The 26,812-nt window shown below is 40.8% G+C and overlaps 3 protein-coding genes across 8 annotated transcripts in view; 1 reads left to right on the top strand and 2 right to left on the bottom strand.

Annotated features, from left to right (window-relative positions):
- Positions 1–1,249: 1,249 nt before the first annotated feature.
- aadat (aminoadipate aminotransferase) lies at positions 1,250–15,367 on the bottom strand. 2 transcript variants are annotated; one of them, XM_066680521.1, is made up of 14 exons: positions 15,193–15,363; positions 13,801–13,872; positions 13,415–13,583; positions 12,353–12,485; positions 10,247–10,321; positions 9,858–10,067; positions 7,960–8,025; positions 7,617–7,699; positions 6,315–6,411; positions 4,886–4,947; positions 4,523–4,587; positions 4,044–4,150; positions 2,297–2,398; positions 1,250–1,863 (listed from the first exon to the last, which is right to left on the bottom strand). In XM_066680521.1, exons 2-14 carry the CDS (start codon positions 13,865–13,867, stop codon positions 1,822–1,824), a joined length of 1,278 nt encoding a protein of 425 aa, XP_066536618.1. In that variant the 5' UTR covers positions 13,868–13,872; positions 15,193–15,363; the 3' UTR covers positions 1,250–1,821. The 2 variants fall into 2 exon arrangements, with proteins under 2 accessions (XP_066536618.1, XP_066536619.1); XM_066680522.1 differs by lacking the exon at positions 13,415–13,583 and having other exon boundaries at positions 13,779–13,872; positions 15,193–15,367.
- Positions 15,336–21,261, top strand: ino80b (INO80 complex subunit B). The gene is made up of 5 exons (XM_066680525.1): positions 15,336–15,900; positions 16,262–16,451; positions 16,559–16,734; positions 18,314–18,486; positions 20,104–21,261. The coding sequence occupies exons 1-5, from the start codon at positions 15,858–15,860 to the stop codon at positions 20,566–20,568; spliced, it is 1,047 nt and encodes a 348-aa protein (XP_066536622.1). The 5' UTR covers positions 15,336–15,857; the 3' UTR covers positions 20,569–21,261.
- A 62-nt stretch (positions 21,262–21,323) lies between these two features.
- Positions 21,324–26,812, bottom strand: part of intu (inturned planar cell polarity protein) — a 37,491-nt gene continuing 32,002 nt past the window's right edge. For 3 of the 5 annotated variants that reach the window (XM_066680511.1, XM_066680510.1, XM_066680508.1), the window contains exons 14-16: positions 25,616–25,805; positions 22,981–23,120; positions 21,324–22,430 (exon numbers count right to left, since the gene is read on the bottom strand). In XM_066680511.1, the coding sequence (XP_066536608.1) occupies positions 22,319–22,430; positions 22,981–23,120; positions 25,616–25,805 (442 nt within the window). In that variant the 3' untranslated portion in view covers positions 21,324–22,318. Of the gene's footprint in view, positions 22,431–22,980; positions 23,121–25,615; positions 25,806–26,812 lie in introns of those variants that run through there. The other 2 variants (XM_066680512.1, XM_066680513.1) reach the window with 2 other exon arrangements.

The following is a 26,812-nucleotide window of genomic DNA, read 5'->3' on the forward strand; positions in this document are numbered from 1 at the left end:
CAGCCCCATTTAGCTGCGCTCAGTGCTGATGTGGTCAGTACACACACAGCTTCAAAAATCTTCATAGAAAAGCACTTCCAATGGATGGAATGATCATGAGTTAAGGTCAAATGTTGGCTAGAGGAGAAAAGCTCCCTGGCATTGTTCTGTAGAGCAGTAGCACTGCCTTCTTGGCAGAACTTCATCCATTCATTCATTATCTGTAAGCACTTCTCCTGTTCAGAGCCTACCTGGAATCATTGGACGCAAGGCAGGAATACACCCTGGAGGGGGCGCCAGTCCTTCACAGGGCAACACAGACATTCACTCACACACTCACACCTATGGACACTTTTGAGTCTCCAATCCACCTACCAATGTGTGTTTTTGGAGCGTGGGAGGAAACCCACGCAGACACAGGGAGAACACACCACACTCCTGACAGACAGTCACCCGGAGCGGGAATCGAACCCACAACCTCCAGGTCCCTGGAGCGTGTTTAATCAGCAACCCCACAATACACATTTAATTTGTCTAAATCATATAAATTACAGCCGTACATTTTATCATCTGCTGGAGTCAAAAATTGCTTTCAGCTCAGCATTCCTGCACTTTATATATTCCACTTTGTGCCATGTCCTTCGAACTATAGACTGGATCTTGCTTTTCAGTTTAGAAACTAGTGGGGATAACTGACTGCCCTTGTCTCTAACGCAAAGCTGGAGCCATCACCATTTAAAAACGCAAGGCTACATGCATCTGATTCATCAATAATAAGAGCAACAGAGCACTACAGACCACAACAGAGTGACTGCTTGCACTTAAAAATAAGATGAGAAATAAATGGGTCAATGTTAGTTTACCCAAAATAATATTAAGTCTCAGCTGGGTAAGTACAATACATAAAGATCTGTCCACACAGTCCTTCTGTTTCTATCGCTTTATCATTTGGTCATTCACACACTCTCAGACAACACGAATTATCATAAACATGTCCAGAGTTTAGAGAATGTAAAAGCTCAAATTCCTCATTCAAATCAAAAAGAAAATCTGTACTCAGCAGAACAGACCATTGGTGGGGAGAGAGAGAGAGAGAGAGTGAGTGGGGGGAGAGGGAGAGAGAGAGAGAGTGAGTGGGGAGGGAGGGAGAGAGAGAGAGTGGGGAGGGAGAGAGAGAGAGAGAGAGAGAGAGAGGGGAGGGAGAGAGAGAGAGAGATTACAAGTATTGTAAGTTTATTATTTTTTATTGAACAAAAATCTCAAACCACAGAGCACAGAGAGTTTTTCCCTGAAAACCCTTAGCCCACTACATCTTTGTTATAAACATCATGTAGACAAGGTGTAAGTGCTGTCTGAATACTTTACAGGAGAAAGAAACAGATTCTTAAGTTTTAACCAAAGTTACAGTAAACAGTGTTTGTTCTAAGTCATGTTTACTGACCCTTTATATTATGGATATACAACGGAGATACAAGATTTTGTCCCAGTAGCACAAAATATGTAAACATATGATCATTTAGAGCACATAAACGCTTTCAAAAAATAATTAAAGTGGTCCACCACACCTCGTTTTTCAAACATGGTTCTTTAGGAAGCGTATAACGATTCCAGTTAATATTTTAAAGAGTGCATTTCTATTAAACAATCCCAAAAACAGTATTCTCTTGATTTGTTTGTTGGTTCCTTTTTAAATCACAAAGATATTCTTGTAGTGTTTGTTTTAAAAAGCATTATTAACGTCTGTCTCAACGGAGGAAATAATGTGAGAAACTTCCAGTCACGTCATCAAATCATCTAGGTATCCATGTGCAAAAAAAAATGTTAAATCTTTTTCTCAGATTCTCATGAAGCCTCTTTGATGAGTGCTGAGAGCCTCTTGAACGCCTGTTGAAACAAGGAACATGAGATCAGAGTGTAATTTTGGAATAATTCTGTGTGACCAGGACTGTGTGTGTGAGTGAGTGAGAGAAAGAGAGAGAGAATGAAACAGCTGTTTTCAAGTTTTTATGTGATTTGTATGAACACAGAAGTGAGTTGGCTTGAGTGTAACATTCCAATACATAAAGACATCGTCTAAATACTTATAATATAGAGTTGGAAACCACAGATTAAATCAGCAGTGTAATTAAAAATACTCCAAACACTCTGAGCACATTCCATGCAGTGAAGTACTGACTTTATTCATGATAGGCGTAGAGAAGTATACTGTCCTGTAATATATACATTATATATCATAACAACATCGTGATATATTATAATGTATTATAAGAAAGGCCATATTACCAACGTCTTGTGGTGTGTGTGGATGCGAAAATACCTCATCGATTTGTTGTGGTGTAGAGAGGGAGAACGCAGCTCGGACATAGGGACAAGGCTCTGAACTGTGGATGTTAAACACTCCTCCAGGAACAAGAAGAACCTAAACAAAGTGTGACAAAATTAGGGTGAGCAGACGTCCTCTTTTACCCGGACATGTCATCATTTTTAGACTTAAAAAAAACTTCCGGGATGTTGTTTTTCTAGAGCTTACATAGAACTTCGAGAAGTTTCGTTCACAAACTAGTCCCGCCCTCCCCTACTCCGATTGGTTCGCTTGAGTGAGAAGGGGGCGTGGTGAAGTAGCCTAAAATCTTCTGATTGGACGGTCTGACTGTAGAGCTACCGTTATTGATCGATAACCTTCTCTGTAAACATTTATTTGGTCAGTCTGCACGTCAGTAGTCCTTGTTTACGTCAGACAAAGCTCATGTACCCACCCTCATCTCGAGCAGCTATGCCGAAACGTAAAAGTAAGTTCTCGGATGAATTAAAAAAGAAATTCCCATGTTTTGTGTAGCAAATAAAGGTGTAAAGGACCTTAAAGCACACGTACGTTCAGCTAAGAATACAACGGCAGCGAGGGGCGAGAGTCCTGTTTAAATTGGACTCAAAATATGGACAGATTTTTTTCACCAGAACCAAAATGAAATCCAAGAACAAGCTGCAGTGCGCATGAGCCACGTTTTAAATCCAAACCAGACTGCTGCTAGTTATGGACACTACCACATTATCCAAATCTTGGTACAAGTGTCATACGACAATACAGATTTTATATAGTTTTAGCAGTATTTGGCAATGCAGACCAAAACCTTCAATATAAATGGTGTTAATACAATGAAAGTCTGGATTTGTTGGTCTCTAGAGACAGACATATGTGTGAACTAGTTAACAATATTAATGATCAATGCACCGCACTGCTGACAGTCACAAGCTTTATGACCAGAACCATTTTGCAAATACAGCTCTGAATGTGAACAGTTAGTGAGAGACAGAACAGCTCATTGTTCTCTGTGCTCTTTTCTAAGTGTAAGAGACCATTCAGCACAGCTTCTGTTTGAGAGCTTGTGTAGGAGGTAATGAAATGTTTTGCTGAAACACAGGCATTTATGCTGGTTAACGTTCATACACACACATTCACACAAATGTGCACACCCTCTGGCTCTCTCTTTTGAGCATTATTAAACCTACCACATCACATTCAGCACAGAGAGAAGCACCCATTAAAAATATTCAAAAGGACAAAGATAAGCCTGGATTTGAAAAAAAGACTTTGCATAATTCACATTATTATTATTGCCTTTGAGGTATTAAATGTTTAAAGGTTAGAAAAAGAAAAATGATTTTAGGTCTACTAATGCTTGTCCCTGTGTGTGTGTGTGTGTGTGTTTATATGTTTATTTCTAAGTCTGTACAGTTTTTATACCATAGTCTCAAACAGAATTTGTGCACTGATAAAACCATTCGTTCACTTTAGTGAGTTCTTTTTTTAATAACAATGTTAAAGAAAAATTTTGCTTGTTGCAGAGAGCCTTAAAACAACATTGTATGGTGATTTCCTGGACCAAGACTTCACTAAGTCTTAAAACGTGCATAAAATTCAGAACATTTCCAAACAGAAAATGACAGTCGTGGTGCAGAGTGTTTAAAATAAACACTAATAATATTTTCAGGGTTAAACTTTGGCTGTTGAAGTTCAAACAGCAAGTGGATGATTGATTTACGTGTGTGTGTGTGTGTGTGTTGACCTCTTTCTTCAGTGCTTTCTCCATTATAAGCTGCTGTGTGTCTTTAATGCCCTTCAGTTTAATCCACAAGAACATGCCGGCTGCTGGTGCATGCCATTCTGCTACATCTGTACAAACACACACACACACACACACACATAAAGGAAGGACGCAAGAACACAGAGAGAGAGAGAGAGAGAGAGAGAGAGAGAGAGAGAGAGAGAGAGAGAGAGAGAGAGAAAGAGTGAGAGAGAGAGAGAGAGACAGAGAGAAAGAGAGAGACAGAGAGAAAGAGAGAGAGCGTAACCAAGGTTGAATATTACAGCCTGCATTTATAACTGTAAGCCACATTAATGAATGACTGGACTTGTTTAGATGTGTTCTTTTTTAAAAATCCTGTACATACAGCAAAACAGAATAAAGACCAACTAAAAACTTTACAAAATATTAATGGTTAACATTTACAAGATTAAGCACTAAATTCCTGAATGCCACATAACCTTTGAGCCATTTGTCTGCTGAAGAGAGCATGGCGTTCCTTTGTCCTCGATAGAACTCCACCACCCTGAGGCATGCAAACACATTTCACTGTAAGAACAATTACTTTAAAAAAAGTAGTTTTGTAATATAGAATTATTAAATTGCATGGTTTATTCACTTTAATATATGAATAATTAATATAATATCTATTAATATATGAGCCCTGTCCAAGAGAAATCTATATGAAGCTAAACCAAGAGAGTATTAATTAATCTACATGTGGAGTGGAGTGAGAACTGCCATTAAAGAGTGCCAGTCCTGTGCTGGCAGTGTGTGGTGTGATGGTCACATGGTTTAAACCAGTTCAGCTGCTTTCAACTCACCCATCAATGTGCTTCAAGAATCCGTCCTGACCCCACGTGTGCAGTAGCTGAGAGACCATGAGCTGGACATAGAATTAGAATAAAACAGGATAGAATAGAATAGCGGAGGAAAACAGAACAGAAGAAATAAAACACAAGAACAAAATATAAATCCGATGTCTTTGGTAAAGGCGAACAGCTCTATTTATTCCAAATATTTTTAATGGAAGTTGTTGAAATGTTTTGTGCCTTCTGTTCACTAAATGGGAAACCACATTAAACACTTATATCACCCCCAGGCAATGACTGCTAGGTAAGAGGGACGTATGAGGAAATTCAGGCAGTCATCAGACAAGATGTGAGGGGGTCATTAAGAGAAGAAAAATTTGGTCTTGTGCAAAAGTCAGAGACCATCTTTCATCTATTTAATTTTCAGTCAAAGTGCCCATTATGTACAGCTAATAGGTTCATTTTTTAACATGAAAATTGGCTAAAACGAACAGAATTAACACATTTAACAAAAGAAAAATATACACTGAGACCTTGACAACTAAAAAGAACATTACAGTGGAGCCTCTACTAACGAAGTTTCCAAGATACGAACCGGGCATTTGAATATTTTTTGCCTCCACCAACAAACCACGACTCTAGAAACGAACCCGAGCCTCCTCCGAGCCGGCGGCTGGAAATGGCCACTGACCCCAATAGGCGAGTCTCCCAGCGCCCAGACTTGAGTGAGCGTTTAAGATTAGCACATTGTAGCTTTAGTAATTTAGCATTAGTGTAAATAGCAGACATTGAAATTCGTGCTAAGTTAAGCCGTATCTACGCTTCGTCTCCCCACATTCACCGCCTACTCTCCGTTATTCCACCCCCCCCCCCACCTCCCGTCATACAGCCAGTGCCTGTGTTACTCACATCTTCAAGGTAGCGATGTGTAACCACTTAAAACTTTATTATTTCTTTTTTATTACTGTTTCCACTGTATTTCTTTATTTTTTAGTAACGCTACATGTATTTTTTTTACTAATTTGAGAGTGTTGTAAACATATATCAGTGCAAAAAGGGTGACTTTCGGGGCGGGGGCTGGAACATATTAATTGCTTTTCAATTATTTTAAATGGGGAAAATTGACTCGAGACACGAACTTTTCCACTTACGAACCGGGTCACGGAACGGATCAAGTCAGAGTGGATGGATGTAGATGGATGTGGGTCCACTGTCTGGTGAACAATAGGTCACCGCTGCCCTTTTAATCTAATTGTTATAACTGATTATTAATGACTGTTAATAAAAATATTTTAAACCAGTTATAAACCTTTAAGTGTAGTCTTATTCTAAAATGGTACCAATATCTTACAATATATCACCTGCAAAATGAATACCTTCTGAGTTTAAATTACAGAGAAGGGAAAGAGGAAAATTACAGCAAAGAGAGCAGATATTTGACCTGTGTGAAAGTGCTGGTGTGCATAGTGGATGCTTGAATGTGAAGTACCACTCGGTCCACTAATGGCTTCGGCCCAGTGACAAAACCTATCCTTAGCCTGCAAACACACACACACACAGACACAGAAAATCAGGAAGAATCAGGTACTCATAAAAGCAGACGGCTTCCCTACTGGGTACAAGGTGTAATAATTTGTAATAATAATAAATAAAATAAAAAATTTATTTTATAAGCTCAACTTATTTTAGTACGAAATGTGTTTTCTTTCTCTTAATGTTTTACAGAAATTCATTCAATCTTTCATTTGACTGCTTTTTTTTTTATCCAGGTCAGGGTCACGGTGAATCATGGGCTCTGGGAGGAAACTGGAGCACCTGGAGCAACCCATACATACCTGGGTTGAACACACCACACTCCACACTGACAGTCACCTGATGCAGGGTTCATACCCAAAACCCCCAGGACCCTGTGCTGTACCACAGACTGCTATAAACTAATAATATTCAAAAAGTGATTTCAATGTTGCCCAAAATAATCCCATGAAAATACAGGAGGTCCTCGGGTTCCGTCAGTCCTGAGTTACGATGTTTCGTGGTTACGACATCTCCGATTTACTGTATAAAGCCTTGTTTTTCGACTTCAGTGGTTTTGCGTCGTAAACGTTGTAACGCAAACTTCATGTTATGTGTTTAGTTTATAGCAACACACCCACACAACTAAGCTTCTGATAATCGTAGGTAATACTTCCCTAAACACGAAGGCCACTGTAAAAATGCTCTTGGGTTTTCGTAAGTTGACCTCATGCTCCTCTGATCAACTCTATAATGCTTTGTTTGACTCTACTTTTATTTTATAAACACTCTTTTCTTAAGATATTTACAGACAAAAATAGTAAATATAAAATGGAGTTAAAAACCCAAGTGTTCTTAGAGTTATGACTATAAGCTGTAAACTGACACTGACATGGGTCCAAGCAATGATAGCAAATGCGTCAAATAGTGCAGTTAAATAAAGGTTGCGTTTAAATTGGGATCTATAACTTGGTTATGTGTTTGGCCCAGTAACTGGACACCTCTGTCATAAAATGTACAGAATATAATTTAATCACCTTTTTGTATAGGTGTATATCTGCAACCCCAAGAGCATTCAACCAGTGCAGCTGAGTCTTACATTTTTCCAATATTTCCCAGTATCAGTTTTACTTCAATTCTATTTCAGTTAGAAAACTGAAACCATGAACATTAGTGGATTCAACCAAACTTGAAAACACATTATGCAAATTGGATACATGTTTACACTTACCCTGATGACAGGATTTTGGAAAAGGAGTCTGTTCGTATAACTCGTCCATCAACATCCAGCGACAGAAATGTAGGAGCCCATGGCTGTGAAAAGAAAAAAAAACAATCAGTATTTTTACACCACAGTGATTCAGCAGCTACTCTAAATGATTTATTAACATTTAATAACATAACGTGTAAGTTATTGAGACTGAGGAATTGTAGATGCATGTACAATGTGTTTCAGGGCTTAAACAGTGGCTGGTATCTTATCAGTTCAGCAATAAAGAGGTTATCAGGGTCAGTTGATAACACCAATAATATGTTAATGAGTCACACCTTTAGACAAATAACTGAATGTGTACCTTTTGAAACTGCAGGAAATAGTATGGATCATCCTCGATGATTAGAAAGTCATGCTTCCTTGCAAGCTGTAAAAAATAAATACACATATAGTGCCAGGAAGGACATTATAAGCCCTTGTGTTGTGATATTCACGAATGCTGTGACAATATACATCATTTTAGGTTTGATATCATTTTAAATCCTGAATGTTTAATTTTAAATGAAATAAACTGATTTAGTAAATGGCTGTAGACAAGAAGGGCGCAGGTTGGTTGGGGAAGTGCAGTAATTGTTGACTGAGTGTGCAGGTGTAGATTCATTACAGAGAATTTTACTACATCATTTGAAGACAGCAGCTGTCGTTCACATTGTGTGGAAATTTCGTAATGAATGGACCAATAGTAATGCTCCAAAATTAGAGGCTGTTTATTTTAAAAAACGGTGCACGGTGGCGCAGCAGGTAGCTGTCACACAGCTCCAGGGACCTGGAGGTTGTGGGTTCGATTCCAGCTCCGAGTGACTGTCTGTGAGGAGTGTGGTGTGTTCTCCCTGTGTCTGCGTGGGTTTCCTCCGGGTGACTGTCTGTGAGGAGTGTGGTGTGTTCTCTCTGTGTCTGCGTGGATTTCCTCCGGGTGACTGTCTGTGAGGAGTGTGGTGTGTTCTCCCTGTGTTTACGTGGATTTCCTCCGGGTGACTGTCTGTGAGGAGTGTGGTGTGTTCTCTCTGTGTCCGTGCGTGTTTCCTCTGGGTGACTGTCTGTGAGGAGTCTGGTGTGTTCTCTCTGTGTCCGTGTGGGTTTCCTCCGGGTGACTGTCTGTGAGGAGTCTGGTGTGTTCTCTCTGTGTCCGTGTGGGTTTCCTCCGGGTGACTGTCTGTGAGGAGTCTGGTGTGTTCTCTCTGTGTCCGTGTGGGTTTCCTCCGGGTGACTGTCTGTGAGGAGTGTGGTGTGTTCTCCCTGTGTCTGCATGGGTTTCCTCTGGGTGCTCCGGTTTCTTCCCCCCATAGGTGTGAGTGAATGTGTGAGTGTGTGTTTTGCCCTGTGAAGGATTGGCGCCCCCTCCAGGGTGTATGTTATGTTAATGTGTATGTTAATGTTTCATGGGCGCAACCCACATACCCAGCTCTACTACTCATCCCACAAATGCGGCACAATTTAAAAGGGAAATTAATAGGGTTTCCAACAGTTTAAGATCTATTTTCAAGAAGCATTGTTACAACAAAAGAAATAATCTACCAAACAGTTCAGGGTCGCGGTGGGTCCAGAGCCTGCCTGGAATCATTGGACGCAAGGCGGGAATGCACCCTGGAGAGGGTGCCAGTCCTTCACAGGGCAACACACACTCACACATTCACTCACATTTACGGACACTTTTCAGTCACCAATCCACCTACCAACGTATGTTTTTGGACCGTGGGAGGAAACCCACGCAGACACAGGGAGAACACACCACACTCTTCACAGACAGTCACCCGGAGGAAACCCACACAGACACAGGGAGAACACACCACAATCCTTACAGACAGTCACCTGGAGGAAACCCACGCAGACACAGGGAGAACACACCACAATCCTTACAGACAGTCACCCGGAGGAAACCCACGCAGACACAGGGAGAACACACCACACTCCTCACAGACAGTCACCCGGAGGAAACCCACGCAGACACAGGGAGAACACACCACACTCCTCACAGACAGTCACCCGGAGGAAACCCATGCAGACACAGGGAGAACACACCACACTCTTCACAGACAGTCTCCCGGAGCGGGAATCGAACCCACAACTTCCAGGTGTGGAGCTGTGTGACTGTGACACCTACCTTCTGCGCCACTGTGCCGCCGCCCATTATTAGTATAATTAAACAATTATAATTCATTGTTCACAAATTTACTTTAAAAAATAGAAGGAAAATTGTACCTCATAGATCTTCTGCTTCCTCTCTAAGGTCATAGAGGCTCCAGTGGGATTTCCTCCATTGGGGATGGTGTACAGGACTTTCGGGGAAGTGCTGTCAGGTTTTTGTGTATCTGTGGGGACCCACTGGGCCAAAATATCTTGAAGTTTATCTGGGATCATACCGTACTGATCACTGGGCACATTCACAATGTTACAGCCCAGTGGCTGGAGCTGGGGGTGAAGTTTATAAGATGAGAATGTCAGATGACAATAAGACAGTTGTTATGTTCAATGCAGGAATGAGGCACATCAAAATAAGAGCTGATCACGCTGAGCAAATGCTCACTTTAAGCTTTATAGGAAATACCACAGGGCAGGTCTTTAATTATCAACTGAGGAAAGACTCTTACCGCTGCCAGGGTTCCTGAATATGTGGGTGCATCAAGAAGAACATTATCACCAGGATTGACAAGCATCTCAAAGACCTTCAATGGGAAGAATAACAGGAGACTGTTTTTACCATTGCCATTTTTTTCTACATACCACCAAATCATTTTATCATTCAGCTAAAGTCACTCAGCTATTTGTATAAGCGACTCAATCTTGAGGTTGTAATAATGATGGGGTGTAGGAGTAAGGAATGGAGGTATATGCAGGAGATTTTATTAACAAGAAACAAAAGGTAACTAGACAAAGGGAAGTTAAACAAAAGGGTAAAACACAGAAGCTAAGGAAATAAACAAAAGGGCTAAATACAGAGGCTAAGGAGCTAAACATAAATGACTAGGCTAAACTATAAACAATAAAGGCTCAATGCTAAACACTAAACACAGCTCAAAGCTAAACACTAAACAAGGAATCTAAACATAAAACACAAGAGCTAAACAAGAAGGCTAAACACAGAGCATTAAACATAGAACAATGCTAAGTACCATCAACATCAAGCAAACATACGTACAATGACCCACAAACAAGAAACACTGACAAGGACTATATAAAGACAACACCAACAAGAAACACAAGGGAACAAGCAGGAAGCAGACACAAGACAGGGGAAACAGTCAAATGACAAGGGGAGCGCATACAAGGAACAAAAACAGAACAGAAAACTAAGCACGTTACAGAGGTGCATCAGGAATTGCAAAACAATTGCTTGAAAAGTTGCTTGTAGATGGCTCCGGAGACATAATGGTGATTCTCCTAAAAACTGTAGACCAAAAGGAATCATGGGATATATCTCACACCTATAAACAATCTAACTGTTACTCCATCTGAACCGAGAAGTCTCTTAATCACAAATGAGAAATAGTTTAGTTGGAGATAATCATGAGTGTCAGTATCTCAGCAAATCCCAACACAGTGGCTTTACCAAGATCTGGACTCAAACTCAAAAAGACCCAGCCAGATTCTTGGGTTGTTTTGCTCAGGAGAAATATCTGAGCAGCAGAAGACTTCCAGTAAAGTCTCCTTCTTCCTTCCTATTGTTCTAAGTGTTGTCCATGGGAATTGACAGAGATTAAGGAGATACCTTAAATTTCTATACTATGGAAAAGCACATACCTGAATATGAGGACTTACCTTAAGCCTTAGTTAGAAATCTGTTAAACAGGAGTTTAATCCTACTATGATCCTACGTCAATATTCTTGTACGTCAAGCAATGATTTATAAAATGTTAAACGTATGTGAAAATGTACGAAAACAAGTTACTTGTCCAAACATTTAACAAAGCCAGTGACAAACGCTGCATAGTTCAGTAACATGTAACTCACTAACACATGTATAGTGACATTCAAGTACAGTGGAACCTCTACCTACGAACTTGATCCGTTCCGTGACGCGGTTCGTAAGTGGAAAAGTTCGTTTCTCGAGTCAATTTTCCCCATTTAAAATAATGGAAAAGCAATTAATGTGTTTTTGCACTGATATATGTTTACAACACTCTCAAATTAGTAAATAATACATGTAGCGTTACTAAAAATAAAAGAGAAATACAGTGGAAACTGTAATAAAAGAGAAATAATAAAGTTTTAAGTGGTTACACATCACTACCTTGAAGACGTGACGACGGGCTGGAGGAGTAACACAGGCACTGGCTGTATGAATGTGTAGGAATGAAAAGAAAGCTGAGCTCCATATATTGAATATATTATGATTTTATATCACAGTTCCCAGGGCTAGTCACTTTATAGAACTGTGTACCAGCCCTACCTCTGCACACCCCAAGTTATGGTCTTAAACACATTAAGGCGGCGAGCGTTTCTACAGATTAACTCTACATGAGGCCACAGCTGTTCACTGAAAACCGTTCGAGGTGATGACCTCACGAAGCTGAGTACATTTCTGGTACATTTAACAACTTCTTTTATTTACAACATGTGTTCCTTCATAGTTTTAATGTGTTCCATATTCATTTTAATATAAAAAATACATTTAATAGAGAAAAGTTTACAAATTAGGACTTTAGGAAAGGTCTTTAAAAAACTGGGAACTGGTGTGACTGAGATGTAATTCATACTTTGCAGAGTCCTTCCTGGCTGCCAGTGGTTACACACAACTCCATCTGTCCTCTCTCTGGACTATAGCCTGCTGTGGGAGGGTCATGCAGCCTTTTCTGGAGTTCCTTCATCCATGAGACCAACTCCGGAATGCTAAAAGATACACAGCCAAACACAGACACTTTTACCTCACAAGTTAAACATAACCATTTTCCCATCATACACTGTAACATATTTACTTCAACATTAAGAACTGACCCTGAAAAAATATTTATTTTTCCCAAATATTCAGATACAATTTATAGAATGTTTGCAACTAATATTTCAGTGCTGCAGTGACACCGACATGGCAGTGTTATGTTAGTGTTTGTTGCACTGGATCAGAATAGATCAGACACAACAGTTCTGCTGGAGTTTAAACAGCTCAGTGTCACTGCTGCACTGAGAGCAGACCACTGAACAAAACATCAAGTCAATCCTGTGTCCACTGATTAAGGGCTGGAGGACAACCAACACAAACTGTGCTGCAACAGATGAGGTAATGGAAAGAGACTAAAAATTTAAACAGACAGATTAGAAACTCAAGCTGTTGGATAGAAACAGCACCTACAAGTGGAGACAATGAGATACACAATGAGTGCAGTAAGACTAGCTTTTTAGGTTAAGGCTGATGTGTGAGTAATAAAATTAGTTTGAGTTTATAATATTGGGGGAAATATTGGGGGCTGTCACATTGCTCCAGGGTCCTGGGGTTGTGGGTTTGGGCCTTGCGCATGGTGACTGTTTATGAGGAGTTTACTGTGTATTCCGTGTCCACATGGGTTTCCTCTGGGTGCTGGTAGGTGGACTGGCTCGTCGAGAATGTCTGTGAGTGCAGGGGTGAGTGTATGGTGCTCTGCAATGGACAGGCGTCTCAGTCCAGGGTGTGTTTTCTGACTTGCACCCAATGATACTGGGTAGGTTCTGGACCCACCACATCCCTGTGCGAATTTGCAAAAATGTGCTATTGGTAGAAGACATGTGAACTAATATTCATTTTGACCTGGGGGTGTCCGAACTTCATAGCAACCAGACAGAATTACCCAGAAGATCCTGAATACTGTAGAGCTCTCTTCATCAAAGTCTCATCAAACACAAGTGTCTCTCCGTTCTTCATGGTAATGGTGGCGGAGTGGAAGGGGAAGGTGTTGGGGTTTGGGGCTCCACCAGCGAGAGAGATGAGCGTAGGAGGAGAGCGCTGCTGGAGCTCCGCTGGACACCAGCAGCAGAGAGAAACATGTGGGAAGACCAAAAATATCAGAAGGACTCTCCCGTTTAAAATTTCAAATGAACAAAGTACACTACACCATCTTTCAACGTCTCAGAAGACTACTCTACCTACTTCAGCTACAGGAGTGACTATTTATGTCTGTTATGTAAATGATATGCCCATAGCTGTAAAATGACCTGGAGGTGGGCCATGGCTTACTCAGGATTCGGATGGGGGACGGCTTCCGTGCCACACTCACAGCTGTCAAAAATCTAGTGTAGTTCATCTTTCCTACAGGTTGAAAACACAGGAAATTTTCAAACAGAGATCACAGTTGCCACCTGACCATCATATATACAGGATGCTTATTAGAATCTTAGAGTAAATCCACATAAGTAATGGAGTTAACTACAGAAAACTACATTTGAATTATAGATCACCACAAAGAGCACATGGTTAAGACTACAATGTCATATAATATTACTATAACATTAATTCTAACTATAGTAATCCAGACAGATAGGGTTTCTAACATAATAAATCAAAGGAAACACTTTTTGAGAGGTGGGTAAGCGGATACATGGTGCTAGAAGTGGGAGCTATTCATATTCATAGGTTTGAAGGCAAAGGTATAAAGTGACATCTATACCAGTTTTAATGCATTAGGGGTTTTATTTCCTTGTAAACAACTACTAAATATGCCATTGCATTTGTAAAGATTTCATTTGGGGACTTATAGTTTTTCTACGGTGCTCCATTTTACATTATGAATGACTCTGTTTACATCTGAGCGTCAGAATAATAGAAGAGTAACTTTAGAGACGGTCAGAGCAGGCATTGTTCAGATCTGTTCTGACAGGATAAATATACAGATCCTTTTGTGGCTGTCAAATTGTATGCAATTCCTTTTACAAATGAAATCTGCTCGAGAAACAGCTATTTATATATTGGATAGGGTGATCAGACGTCCTCTTTTACCCGGACATGTCCTCTTTTTTAGACTTAAATAAATGTCCGGGCGGAATTTCACAAAGGTCCGGGATTTTGTTTTTCTAGATCTTACATAGAACTTCGAGAAGTTTCGTTCACAAACTAGTCCCGCCCTCCCCTACTCCGATTGGTTCGCTTGAGTGAGAAGGGGGCGTGGTGAAGTAGCCTAAAATCTTCTGATTGGACGGTCTGACTGTAGCGCTACCGTTATTGGTCGATAACCTTCTCTGTAAACATTTAATTGGTCAGTCTGCACGTCAGTAGTCCTCGTTTACGTCAGGCAAAGCTCATGAACCTACCCTCATTTCCAGCAGCTATGCCGAAACGTAAATGTAAGTTCTCGGATGAATTAAAAGAGAAATTCCCATGTTTTGTGTAGGAAATAAAGGTGTAAAGGACCTAAAAGCATAGATAGGTTCAGCTAACCCCCCCCCAAACGCGTCCTCTTTTTCACAGATCTCAGATCTGGTCACCCTAATATTGGACTACAATAATATAGAACCGTGCTGAATTAGTAATTGAATCATAGAAATACAGAGTCACATTTTGCACATTAAAGAGCCTCAAACGGTCACAAACTAAATCAGAATACACTAATACAAAAGGAAAAACGTGACTAACCTTGTGAGTCCTCAAGTGTTGAGCAAAAAAGCTGTCGGGTAATGTAGTTTCTTACCCGTCACATGGTGTTTTAATAAGACTTGTTTTGACTACGTTACCCATACACTCTAGGGGCCGGTGTTGCTCAGTCGCAAATGGTCTCCTACTGCCTATCTAGGTCAACTTATAAGCCGCGAAATTGTGTGGAATTGCGGCCTCAGCACCACACATAATGCGCTAATGTCTTATAGGGAGTTGTGCAGCTCACGGGTGAATATTATAACATTACAGTACAACAATTTGGGCATAGTACCTTTTGTAAGTTATTTTACCTACATAGTGCCCTACGTAGGGAATAGGAGAGGCATTTGAGACTTGCCCAAGCTCGTTAGTGGACTATCGCGGACGTTGACGTGAATTAGCACACAGCTAAAAACAAGCAAAGCGACGGGTTTGACTTGTAAAGTGTTATTATCGCATCGAGAGGCGGATAAACACGAATTTAACTTTTTTATCTGAAGGCATTTTTATTTTGGAGACGATTTTTAGTCCATTAGCTCGTTAAATCTGATCAGAGGACAATATCTAAGGAGTAGCAGCTACATTTATAAAAGTGAAAAAGCTCATTCATTTCACGGAGCTCGGCTACAATGTGGAGCAGCTGAGGGTTCACTCAGAAAGAGTCAATGGGGAAAAGGAAAGATATGATTCACCCCAGGTTTCTTGCAGGTAAATGAATTCTTAGCTACTTAAAGTAACTTTACAACCGACAGTTAACATACGAGGTTTTGTTAATGTAGTCATAATGTAGTGTTTTTTAACGTACTGGGGTGAAGCTCCAGGACTAGAGTTGCATCTGAAATGATGAATTCAAATGAACCGTTGGAGCCGTTCACATCAGTGGTGAATTATTTGTAAACTAATGTATCGATTCATAAACTTTAACTTCAGTTATGTGTATTTCTTTTTTTCTTTCATTCATTCATTTAAACTGCTTCAGTCTGTTTACTACCTCTCTGTGATCTGGGAAGTCAGCTAAGACATTGTAAGTTGGTCATGGTGCTGTAAGCAATATTTTTTTGTTTTCCAGGGGATGATGATGACTACAGTGGCCACAGAAAGAAACACAAGAAGCACAAGAAACATAAGAAGAAGCATCACCGTGAAGATGGCCACAGTTTCTCTTCCGAGGCTCTCGAGTCAGACTCTGGCATTGTGCTCAAACCTCCACAGCTGAAGCTGAAGATCAAATTAGGAGGACAAACACTGGGCACCAAGAGGTCAGTGTTGTCTTTTTAATAGCTCTAGTTGTATACAGATGTTACATGTTTTGTCCCCTATCTACTATCTGTCTCTCTTTATCATTTTTTCCCCTCTTCTGGTTTAGTGTGCCTACATTTACTGTGGTTCCAGAGGCTCTGCGATCCTTCTCTCCCTTGATTGTGGATAGTGATAATGATGAAGAAGATGACGATGACTCTGATGATGATGACGACGATGATGATGATGATGACGATGAGCCCTCAGAGGGGGTTCCTATTGAACAGTATAGAGCCTGGCTGGGTGCGTTCATGAAGAGTTTTCAAAATGTCCGTATAGAGGGTATGCACATGACGTCACAGCTGGCGAGAGTCAGTTCAGAATCTGTTTATAATTTACTCATAGAGACGACAAAATGTTAACTAAATAGGAGCGAATGACTTGGCAATGAAGTACACACTGTCACAGAAACGAATGCTGCTGCATGTGAACACATCTCTCAGAGTGGACTCATTCCTTCTGTGATTTACCTGCACAGATATGTCTTTACAGAGCGGCCGTGTGGTGGATCATTCTAACTGCCTTTAATCGCATCATCGCTGGGTTCAGTCCTGGTTTTTCTTTTAAAATCATGGCTCTCCAAGGGCCTCTAAGTAATGACAGTGTTTCTACATAGAACCATCAGCACTCAATCCCGTAAAATAAGTGTTCCTCATCTGCTCTGTGAAGGTCACCTATTCAGAAAGGTGCAGCGCCATGTACACATACATTTTCCTGGATCTGAGGAATCATTTCAGGAAGCAAAGAATCCTTGAAGCAAGCAAATGTGTTGAGGGACATAGTCTTGACTGAGGAACCCAGCTGAATGTTTTGCCACCCTTTCCAACTGAGGGTCCTAGCTGGAAAGTGATGTCAGTGCATACCCTCTATAACTCAGTTGTTGAGCTGTAAGTCGTTTGGAGTAGTTCGATATTAAATTGAATATTAGGGAAACTTTCAGCAGGTTTATTTACAGTGTGTGTGTACGACTCTTGGTTGGGTGCTTGGATATTTACAATGCCAGTGTAGCTGTTTAATTTCTTATGCAACTTGACCAAAGAACTCACTCCTGCTTTTATTTATTTATTTATTTATTTTTTAATTAAAGATTTGCAAATATGGACAGAACTGGAAACAACCTCGTCCCCATGAAAATTTTGAAAAATGTTTTGGTCAAAAATCTCTTCCCGATACATTTTAATACAATGCTTCAGGCAGAATGCAATGTAATTATTTCATAAAGCAACTTCTAGTGAGACTATTTTTTGCTGTGCACAATCTTTCCTTGGTAAATGTCTCTAGAATTGATAATTTCATTTTAAACCACAGTGAACTACTTAAAGCCTGAAGTATTTAATTATGCATAAAATATTCACCTTTAAAGTTAAGCAGTTTTTGTGCTCAAAAAGCTCATTGTTGTGCATTAAACTCTAGTTAATCCCATAACTTGGGTTTAAGTTGTTGTTGTTATTGTTAATATATCTTCATCTTATGACTAATTAGACAGGTTTTTAGTGAACCAGAACGGTTCATGTCTCACTATACCACAGCTGTAAACATGAACTACTCCTTATTTATTCATTCACACTGCTCTTTATTTGTTGTTTTGCTCTGGTGTTGATCAGAGGAGGATGGGACCCATTGTTGCCTCAGTGACACTCAACTGGGGCTAGGACCCTGAATTTTGTAAAGCTGCTTTGTAACAACAACAATAACAGTGTTCTGTAAATGAAATAGAATTCATGTAAATATTGTTATATCCACTTTTGCTTCAGATGCTAGAAAAGCACCCTTGCTGTCCAAGCTGAATTTTTCACTCTCTATATTGTGACAAAATCCCTAGATGAGGACAGTAACCTGGACCCTTCACCACTGCCGGACATGGACACAGATTCGTTTGTGGAAGGTCCCATGGATGAAGAGGAGAAGTGGCTTGATGCATTGGAGAAAGGAGAACTGGATGATAATGGAGAGCTCAAGAAAGAGATAGACGAATCTCTTCTCACTGCCAGACAGGTATTTTAGATGTTAGAGAATATAACATGAACACAGCTGAGTCCTTCCAATGAAGAATCGTATCAGCCGTTTGCACTATTCCACTGCTTAATTGTCCGGTGTTAGTTGTGGAGAAAATGTTTTTCAGTGTGAGCGAATGTTTAAATGGAAAAGAACAGCCTTTTGAAGAGAAGAAATGCTTAAGTGATGGCATTATTTTGAACAAAGCGCATCAAACAATTCCATTTCTGGCTCAAGAGCTTTGGTTCTTCACTGCAAGGGCTTTAGACTAGATTAGTTTCCACTTTGTCAGAGCAGTGTATAAGTACAAAGCCAACTGCATACATTAGCATTTCAGCAAAATATGTAAAATTATACACTGAATGATCATTGAGTTAGAAACACATCATTTTATTAGCTCCACTGACCAGGTCACTGTATGCACTTAGTTCTACACAGACTGTGTTCCACCTATTTCTTGGCATACTTTCTTATCCCTATTTCACCCTGTCCTTCAGTGGTAACAGGACAGCCACAGAGCAGGTATGATTTGGGTAGTGGATCATTCTCAGTGGTGTTAGTGTGTGCTGCGTCGGTAAGTGTGGATCAGACACAGCAGTGCTGCTGGAGTTTCTAAAGCTCCCAGTGTCACTACTGGACTGATTGTAGTCCACCAACCAAACATATCTGCTGCTTGAGTTTTTAAACGGTGTCCACTCTGTGAGACACTCCTCCCTCGTTGGTCCACCTTGTAGATGTAAAGTCAGAGACAGTAGCTCATCTGTCGCTGCACGGTGTGTGTTGGTCGTGCTCCAGTCCTTCATCAGTGACACAGGACGCTGTCGGCTGGATGTTTTTGGTTGGTGGACTGTTCTCAGTCCAGACACTGAGGGCTTTAAAAACTCAAAACGGTGACCATAGGCTAGGCAACTTGATTAGTATAATCCAAAGACAGAACAGTGACCATAAACATAGAATAACACAGGAATAATGTAATCCAGTTCAGTAGAGAATAATGAATTCATTCATTATCTGTAACCCTTATCCAGTTCAGGATCACGGTGGGTCCAGAGCCTACATGGAATCATTGGGTGCAAGGTGGGAATACACCCTGGAGGGGTGCCAGTCCTTCACAGACACACACATTCACACCTACGAACACTTTTGAGTCGCCAATCCACCTACCAACGTGTTTTTGGACTGTGGGAGGAAACCGGTGCACCCGGAGGAAACCCACGCAGACACAGGGAGAACACACCACACTCCTCACAGACAGTCACCCGGAGCGGGAATCAAACCCACAACCTCCAGGCCCCTGGAGCTGTGTGACTGCGACACCTACCTGCTGCACCACTGTGCCGCCAGTACAGTACAGTTAGTCTTAATCTAAAGTGGAATGGTGATGGGGAAGTGTTACCTCTATATATGTAAATTAGGGTGCACATAGGAAAAGTGCAAGTATTGTTAACTTTAACTAAACTTTTCACTCTTTGCAGGCAGCATTTCTGAAAATAATAGGGTTATTTTTGGCTGGAAACTAGTTTTAAGGTGAATTAAAGTATAAAGGGCTAAAAAGCTATTACTGTTCAGACACTGCACAGTGGTATATCACCTTCTTTCACTTTGTTCTCTCAACAGAAAGCACTGTTACACAAGCAACAGAGTCAGCCTCTCCTGGAGCTGCCCATGGGCTACAAACAAAAGGAGATTACAGCGGAGATGCTGCAGAAGCGTGAGGAACGCGCTCGAAAAAGACGCCTCCAGGCAGCTAAAAAGGCTGAGGAGAACAAGAACCAGACCATAGAAAGACTCACTAAGACCAGCAAAGCCAAGATCAAAAGCATGAGAGAGAGGAAGTCCAAGCAGGCCCAGGTGCCCATGGTGCGGTACTCGGATTCTGTCCAGGGGGCAGCCATCTCGTACCCTGCAGGGGTACCTCCTCCAGCCCCTGCCCCACCACGGCCCCCGCCTCCATTGCCTGTGAGCTGTGGCATCTCTGGATGTACCAATCTGAAGAAATATTCCTGCTCCAAGACTGGAACTCCACTCTGCAGTCTGGAATGCTACAAAAAGAACTTGTTGCTGGTGGAAAGTTCAGCGTGACAGACTTGAGAAATATTTATACAATACTAAACCTGGCTAATCCATATTTCAATGTTTGAACTTAAAGTAAGGTGACCTGCTGCAAAAAATTTATGTAATACGGATTAGTGTCCTAGTAACCGATTATTAGGAGCCCAGCAGGTTACTTGCATTTTAAGTCAAATACACTTACAGTATATTACCATACGACACAGGAGTCAACAGCTTTAAAAAAAAGGCATTGCGCTGCTTTTCAAAAAGTGAATCATTGCCAATGGAATACACCATAGAAGAGTAAGCATTTTTTTCTTTCAAATGTAAATACAGGGTCAGAGCTGTGTTATGTTTCTAGTTTTCCAACCTGGCGTTCTAAATGATCTGGCAAGCACTGGCAGTCTCGTAAGTAATGCTTTATCTACGTTTCAAATCAAACATTTTTGTTCTTTAATTCCAAATGAAATTATTTTCAACTTAACCACATTTCAGTTTTTTTTTATTTGTAAATTGTATGTTAGCCAGTAAGAGAAGAACTCTTATCCCAGAACCATACCCTTCTGTAAATATTCCTCATAACCATGGGATACAGAAACAAACCTGTGCTCAATCAGAACACACAAACTTCATAGGTGAACTTTCACAATTATACGGTGTGTGTCTGAAACCCCAGAGTGCAATGCTGTAGTGCTGTGGCTTCTGGAATAAACAAGACTATTTTTGTAAAAACACCACATTGTTTCAAGGCGACACATCGAATTAGTTTTCATTTATTTCACTAGAATGGAGAGAATACAAAAAAATTCCATAAAAACTTAAACTGTTACATCTCAAGTAAACAAACATTTCTCCCATAAAAACAACTGGTGCTGGACCTCAGTGTAAACTGTCAACAGCATGTGCATAAATAAGGCAAGCTATTAGATTCCATTTGGTCCTGTGTGATGAAAGGTCACTTCAGCAAAATAATGTACTTAGCCATTCTTCTGTCATTTTATTTCCCCCCAAACTATATTTGTGGTCCATTGTGGACTCGCATCAACAAAAAATTCATTTACCTGAGTCACACAAACTTGAGTGTAACTATAGATATTAGATTGAATACAAAACAAGATGTACAGCATCATCAGCCCTGGTTCTTAACCTTTCTGCTGAGTCTTGTCCCATCCACAGTCTGCTACCCTTGTTACAGCAAGGTAAGTCTTTGATTGGATGGATTTAAATAAAACTCCTCAGGAAAGCAGATCTCCCAGAGGATGACCACTGATGACAAGGCTCTCAGATTTATATAATGCCAGAAATGCAACTGTTCCACTTTCCTCAGCACTGAGAACGCTGTGACCTAAGGTAACTTAGTAGCTACATTCTGCTCTTTTTGTAAGAAATACAGCACAATCTGAGGTATCAGTGTTTGGATTTTACACCACTTCAGACAGATCTGATGGTGTCCCAGTCGGAATGACTGACAGGCACTGGCTCCATGGGCCAGCGTTGACAAATAAATGCCATTCAGTGATTGGACTACGTGTCTGACTACGAGTTCTGAACCCAGCACTGACCTTCATCGAGAACCAAAGGTGAAAGGCTCATTGTTCCCCTCTAATGTTATAAACAACTATGCCTGAATTGAGGTGTACATAGTTTCCAACATGTTTTCCTGATTATGGACGGCAGGAGCCCTAGTTTATTGTGGGGAAACGTTTCATAGAGTTGCATTCGTCAGACCAGGGAGACCAGGACTTCATACCCAGAGTGTCCCAGGAAGCCCGCAGGAACATCACATGGCCAATCCGAACGACAGCCTGAAAGCCATTTCCACCGGCACCTCTGCCACCGAGTCATGGAAACAGACGTAGAACTCCTGAGGTACGGGCTCTAGAACCATCCGCCTGGAATGCAGAACACAGCAAGGGTTTCCAAATGTGGTAAATTTACGTAACTCATGGTAGTGGCTACACAAAAGATCAAACACCAGTGATTTATTTACGCATTAATATTTATAGCGTGAAGCACAATGGCGGTGTATTGACTCCTGAACATCTGCAATGGGTGGTAGGTATGTAATGGAAAAGGGAGGATGTACTGTGTGGAAACAGGCAGTGCGCTGATAAACGATTGCTCTCTCTGCCCTGGGTTTGAGTGAGATTCCACGGAGGCCCAGCTGCAGGTGATCTGCACTCAGACTTATTTACCTTTCCTTTCTACTAGATTTATCAGCAGAGACAACACACCGCCCACGCTGCAAGGGCTGCGGAGTTCAGCCTCAATTCAACCAAGACGGAAAATTGCCTCAAGCTTTTTTTTTTTGTTGATTTAGATCCTGTGTGATCCTCACAGGACAGAAATAGACTTGATGAAACTTTTCGAATGAACTTATGCTAAACTAGAGTTCTTACCTCTGAAACACAGGAATTATAACATATATAAAGTGACATTTACCCGATAACCCAGTAGGTCATGGTGGGTGGAGGTTTCTTCTGGTCAGTCCAGTTCTCAGGTTTGCATTGGAAAAGAATGCCATGTTCTTTAACTGGACCGAGACCTCGAGAAGCCTGTGGCCTGTCAGCTCCTCTCCTCTCCTGATGCAGAAGGGGAACATACATATTCAGTTGAACATGAAAAACAAGACACTTCTGCAAAGTAAAGGTTATGGATCGTTAAGATCCAGAGGTTCACACTGGATATACACACACACACACAGTGCACTACAGACACCTTGCACTCTTTACAGCACTGAACAAAAATCTTAGAACAGCCATGTACAGAACTAATATTTATCTGGGCAGTTGCATTGCTCAACCATAACATTACCACCACCTCTGTGTAACTACACTCTATGTCCATTTTGTGAGTGGATCAGACACAGCAGTTGGGGTTTCAGAACTCCAGCAGCACTGCTGTGTCTGATCCACTCGTACCAGTGCAACGCACACCAACATCACGTCGGTTTTAGTGCAGAGTTCAGAATGATCCACCACCCAAATCATACCTGCTCTGTGGTGGTTCACATCACTGAAGAACAGGGTGAAAGGGGGCTAACAAAGTATGCAAAGCAACAGATGAACTTCAGTCTATATCAGTAGAACTACAAAGTGCTCCAGTATTGGTCAGTGGAGCTCATACAATGGACAATGTATGTGTAGGAGATATTAGTAAGTGGTGTGAGCAAAGGGTCCCCGAAAAGTTTCTAATGGAACCTGCATCACTGAACTCACCGCAACCCTGAAATGCGGTAAAGAAAATGATGATGATGATGATTACTGAACACAGAGCCCAGCTTTGTATCCAGTAACACAGGCATTGGGGTTTAAATCTGTCTTTGGGTTTATTTTACAAACTGTTTCTGAAAAAAATTAGGATTCTTCATGAAATTCAAGAAAATAAAGAATCTGTGATTTGTTAATACATTTTAAACTATATTTAACTGAAAGAAAATATAGAAACAAATTTACTCAGTCCAGCGCTTCATCAAAAAATTAAACATGAAACATCAACCACGCAGGTTTGATGTCCTTCCTGTACAGGTTTGAAGAGGACGTCATACATCAGATCCATGCTGAGTTCTCTGGGCCCGAGTTAATCTCAAATGGTATAAAATACTGTGGTTAAAATGCCTTTTTTTTTGGCATTCAATTCTAAACATGTTTATATTTATAAAATACATTCTAGTTGTTCCATGAAAACATTGGAAATATTTTCTCTGTGCTTTCGTCAGTTAAAAAAAGCTTCAAGGGAATGAACAAACCACAGATTCTTGTTTTTATTGCCTTTTACAAAATGTTCCAACTGAAAATGTGGTTTGTGCGATCAAGTTCGTCTCTGAGAACCCTGAAAATCTCTTCAACACAGGTTCAAGAAAATAAATCACAGATTTTTGTCTTAATTTATTTTTCTTAAATTCCCAACAAGAACAAGGTTTATATTAAATTTTACATTAATAAAACTGAATTCACGTTCCTGTTGCCTCTTTTTTCCCCCTCAAGCTCCTGCTTCCCAAAGACTCTCTGCAGGGAGATGGTTAATTAATCTAACTCACTAACAGAAAGAGCAAACTCTTGCTACTTAATAGACCTCCATGAATATTCCACATTATTGTAGTTACTGACAGATATAAGTATGAATTAAAATGAAAATAGCAGCTTAATTTGCTTTAAAACTGACAATTTTATTAAATTGACGGAAAAATCCGAGCTCGCTACGGAAATTCTCGAACGCAACCGTGACGTCACTGGGACAACAGCTGAACAACGCCGCGGTAAAACACCGTTATGACTGACATGACAGTATCTAGCTAAATAACCAACATTATTCATGACAATAGCCTAGCAATAAGCTAAACTCAAATGTAGAGGTACCGTTATTCTTGTAAATGTGATCGAAGTCGAACTCGAATTCATCCGACACTATAAACCTCCGTAATGCAGCTACGTAGCCGAGTATAATCTGAGACACCGAGTTTAGCGAGTCAAGCTAACGTTAACTAACACCAACTAAAACAGGCGAAGTGAGTGTCCTTACCCTGTTTACCTCCATGTTACAGAGGCTCTTGAACACCTTTCGTTGGTGTCCTTACATGCCCATATTGTTGGAAAAGCGCCAGTGAAATGAGCTACAGATAACGGAGTGAGCGGAGGGTCCTTTCCAAAGTGCCCGTTTAAAGTGGACAAATTTAGTCCATTTTCTGGATATTTTGGGATCTTTGGGCCATTTGTTCACAGATGTCCCACTGTACATTGAATGATTGCAGCCAAAAACAACACACCTTTTCCTCATTTTGCATTAAATTAAGTGCAGCTTCTAGAGTTGTTGTCCACCATCTACGTCACAGGCAAGACTCCTATTAGAGTTTCCCAACACCGTTGGGGGGGGCAACGGTCTTTTAAACATTATTCCTTGAATTAGTAAGAAATAACATGTTTTCTGACTCTCAATAAACACAAGTTAGGAACTCAAATCCCACTGTATTTATTTGTTTCACACTTTCATAGAGCTGCTGCTCAGCCTTTAAATATAAATTCCTCAATAAGGCAAAGACCTCTGCACTGTAGTGTGTGCAGTTTCTCAGTGCTCGTACCCGTGGAGGCAGACTCTGCTGGAAGGCATTCCGTATGGACAGGCAGCAGTGGTGGAAGTTGCGGATGAGCTGCGGGTGAATGGAGCCGCTGAGCTGAGACACTTCTCTGTGCGTGGGGGCGATGAAGATCCCCTGCACTGTCTCCATCAGAACGTAGTGGAAGAGTGTGTTCTCTACGCCTGCTGTCAGTCTAACACACATGTAATGGGTTAGGGTTAGGGTAAACAAAGTCAAAATGGTTTAATGAGAAAAGCTACATTGTGGAGTCAAAAATATTCAGTGAGAGGAACCAGCGGCAGCTACTTGATAAAGAGGAAACATTCATTGACACCTAAAAAACATTTCATGGTATATTTTGTCGTTACATGTATTTTTGATAAAATAAATTATTCATACTTTTAAAACTGAAAAGCATGTGTAACTTAGGGTGACCAGACGTCCTCTTTTACCCGGACATGTCCTCTTTTTTAGACTTAAATAAACGTCCGGGATTTTGTTTTTCTCGAGCTTACACAGAACTTCGAGAAGTTTCCTTCACGAACTAGTCCCGCCCTCCCCTACTCCGATTGGTTCGCTTGAGTGAGAAGGGGGCATGGTGAAGTAGCCTAAAATCTTCTGATTGGACGGTCTGACTGTAGAGCTACCGTTATTGGTCGATAGCCTTCTCTGTAAACATTTAATTGGTCAGTCTGCACGTCAGTAGTCCTTGTTTACCTCAGGCAAAGCTCATGTACCCACCCTCAGCTCGAGCAGCTATGCCGAAACGTAAAAGTAAGTTCTCGGATGAATTAAAAAAAGAAATTCCCATGTTTTGTGTAGGAAATAAAGGTGTAAAGGGCCTAAAAGCACACATAGGTTCAGCTAAGAATACAACGGCAGCGAGAGGCGAGAGCGCCCCCGGACGTGTTCTCTTTTTCACAGATCTCAGATCTGGTCACCCTAGTGTAACTTCACTATTAGTTTTGAATAGTAATCAAAGAACAATGTGGGAGACATCACCTTGGTTGCCATCACCTCTAAAGTAACAACATCAATGTAATTTCTGTAAAATGTACCAATTCACATAAAACTGCTCTGAGAGACTATTTACATAAAAATGAGTGCCAAAAGTGCCAACTAGAACACTTTTAATCTGTCCCTCTAATCCACACAAAGTCCCTGAAACAGCAGGAGAGAAGTTAAAAGCTGCTGGACTGG

This window comes from Hoplias malabaricus, chromosome 9 (assembly GCF_029633855.1).
Source record: "Hoplias malabaricus isolate fHopMal1 chromosome 9, fHopMal1.hap1, whole genome shotgun sequence".
NCBI classification, from domain to species: Eukaryota; Metazoa; Chordata; class Actinopteri; order Characiformes; family Erythrinidae; genus Hoplias; species Hoplias malabaricus.

Coding starts and splice junctions, on each gene's coding strand:
- ino80b (XM_066680525.1), top strand. CDS start 15,858: ATGGGGAAAAGGAAAGATATGATTCACCCCAGGTTTCTTGCAG. Junction 16,452..16,558: donor CAAACACTGGGCACCAAGAG/GTCAGTGTTGTC, acceptor CTTCTGGTTTAG/TGTGCCTACATTTACTGTGG. Junction 18,487..20,103: donor CTCTTCTCACTGCCAGACAG/GTATTTTAGATG, acceptor TTCTCTCAACAG/AAAGCACTGTTACACAAGCA.
- aadat (XM_066680521.1), bottom strand. CDS start 13,867: ATGAACTACACTAGATTTTTGACAGCTGTGAGTGTGGCACGGAAGCCG. Junction 4,151..4,522: donor AGCAGACAAATGGCTCAAAG/GTTATGTGGCAT, acceptor GTGTTTGTACAG/ATGTAGCAGAATGGCATGCA. Junction 1,864..2,296: donor CACCACAACAAATCGATGAG/GTATTTTCGCAT, acceptor TTGTTTCAACAG/GCGTTCAAGAGGCTCTCAGC.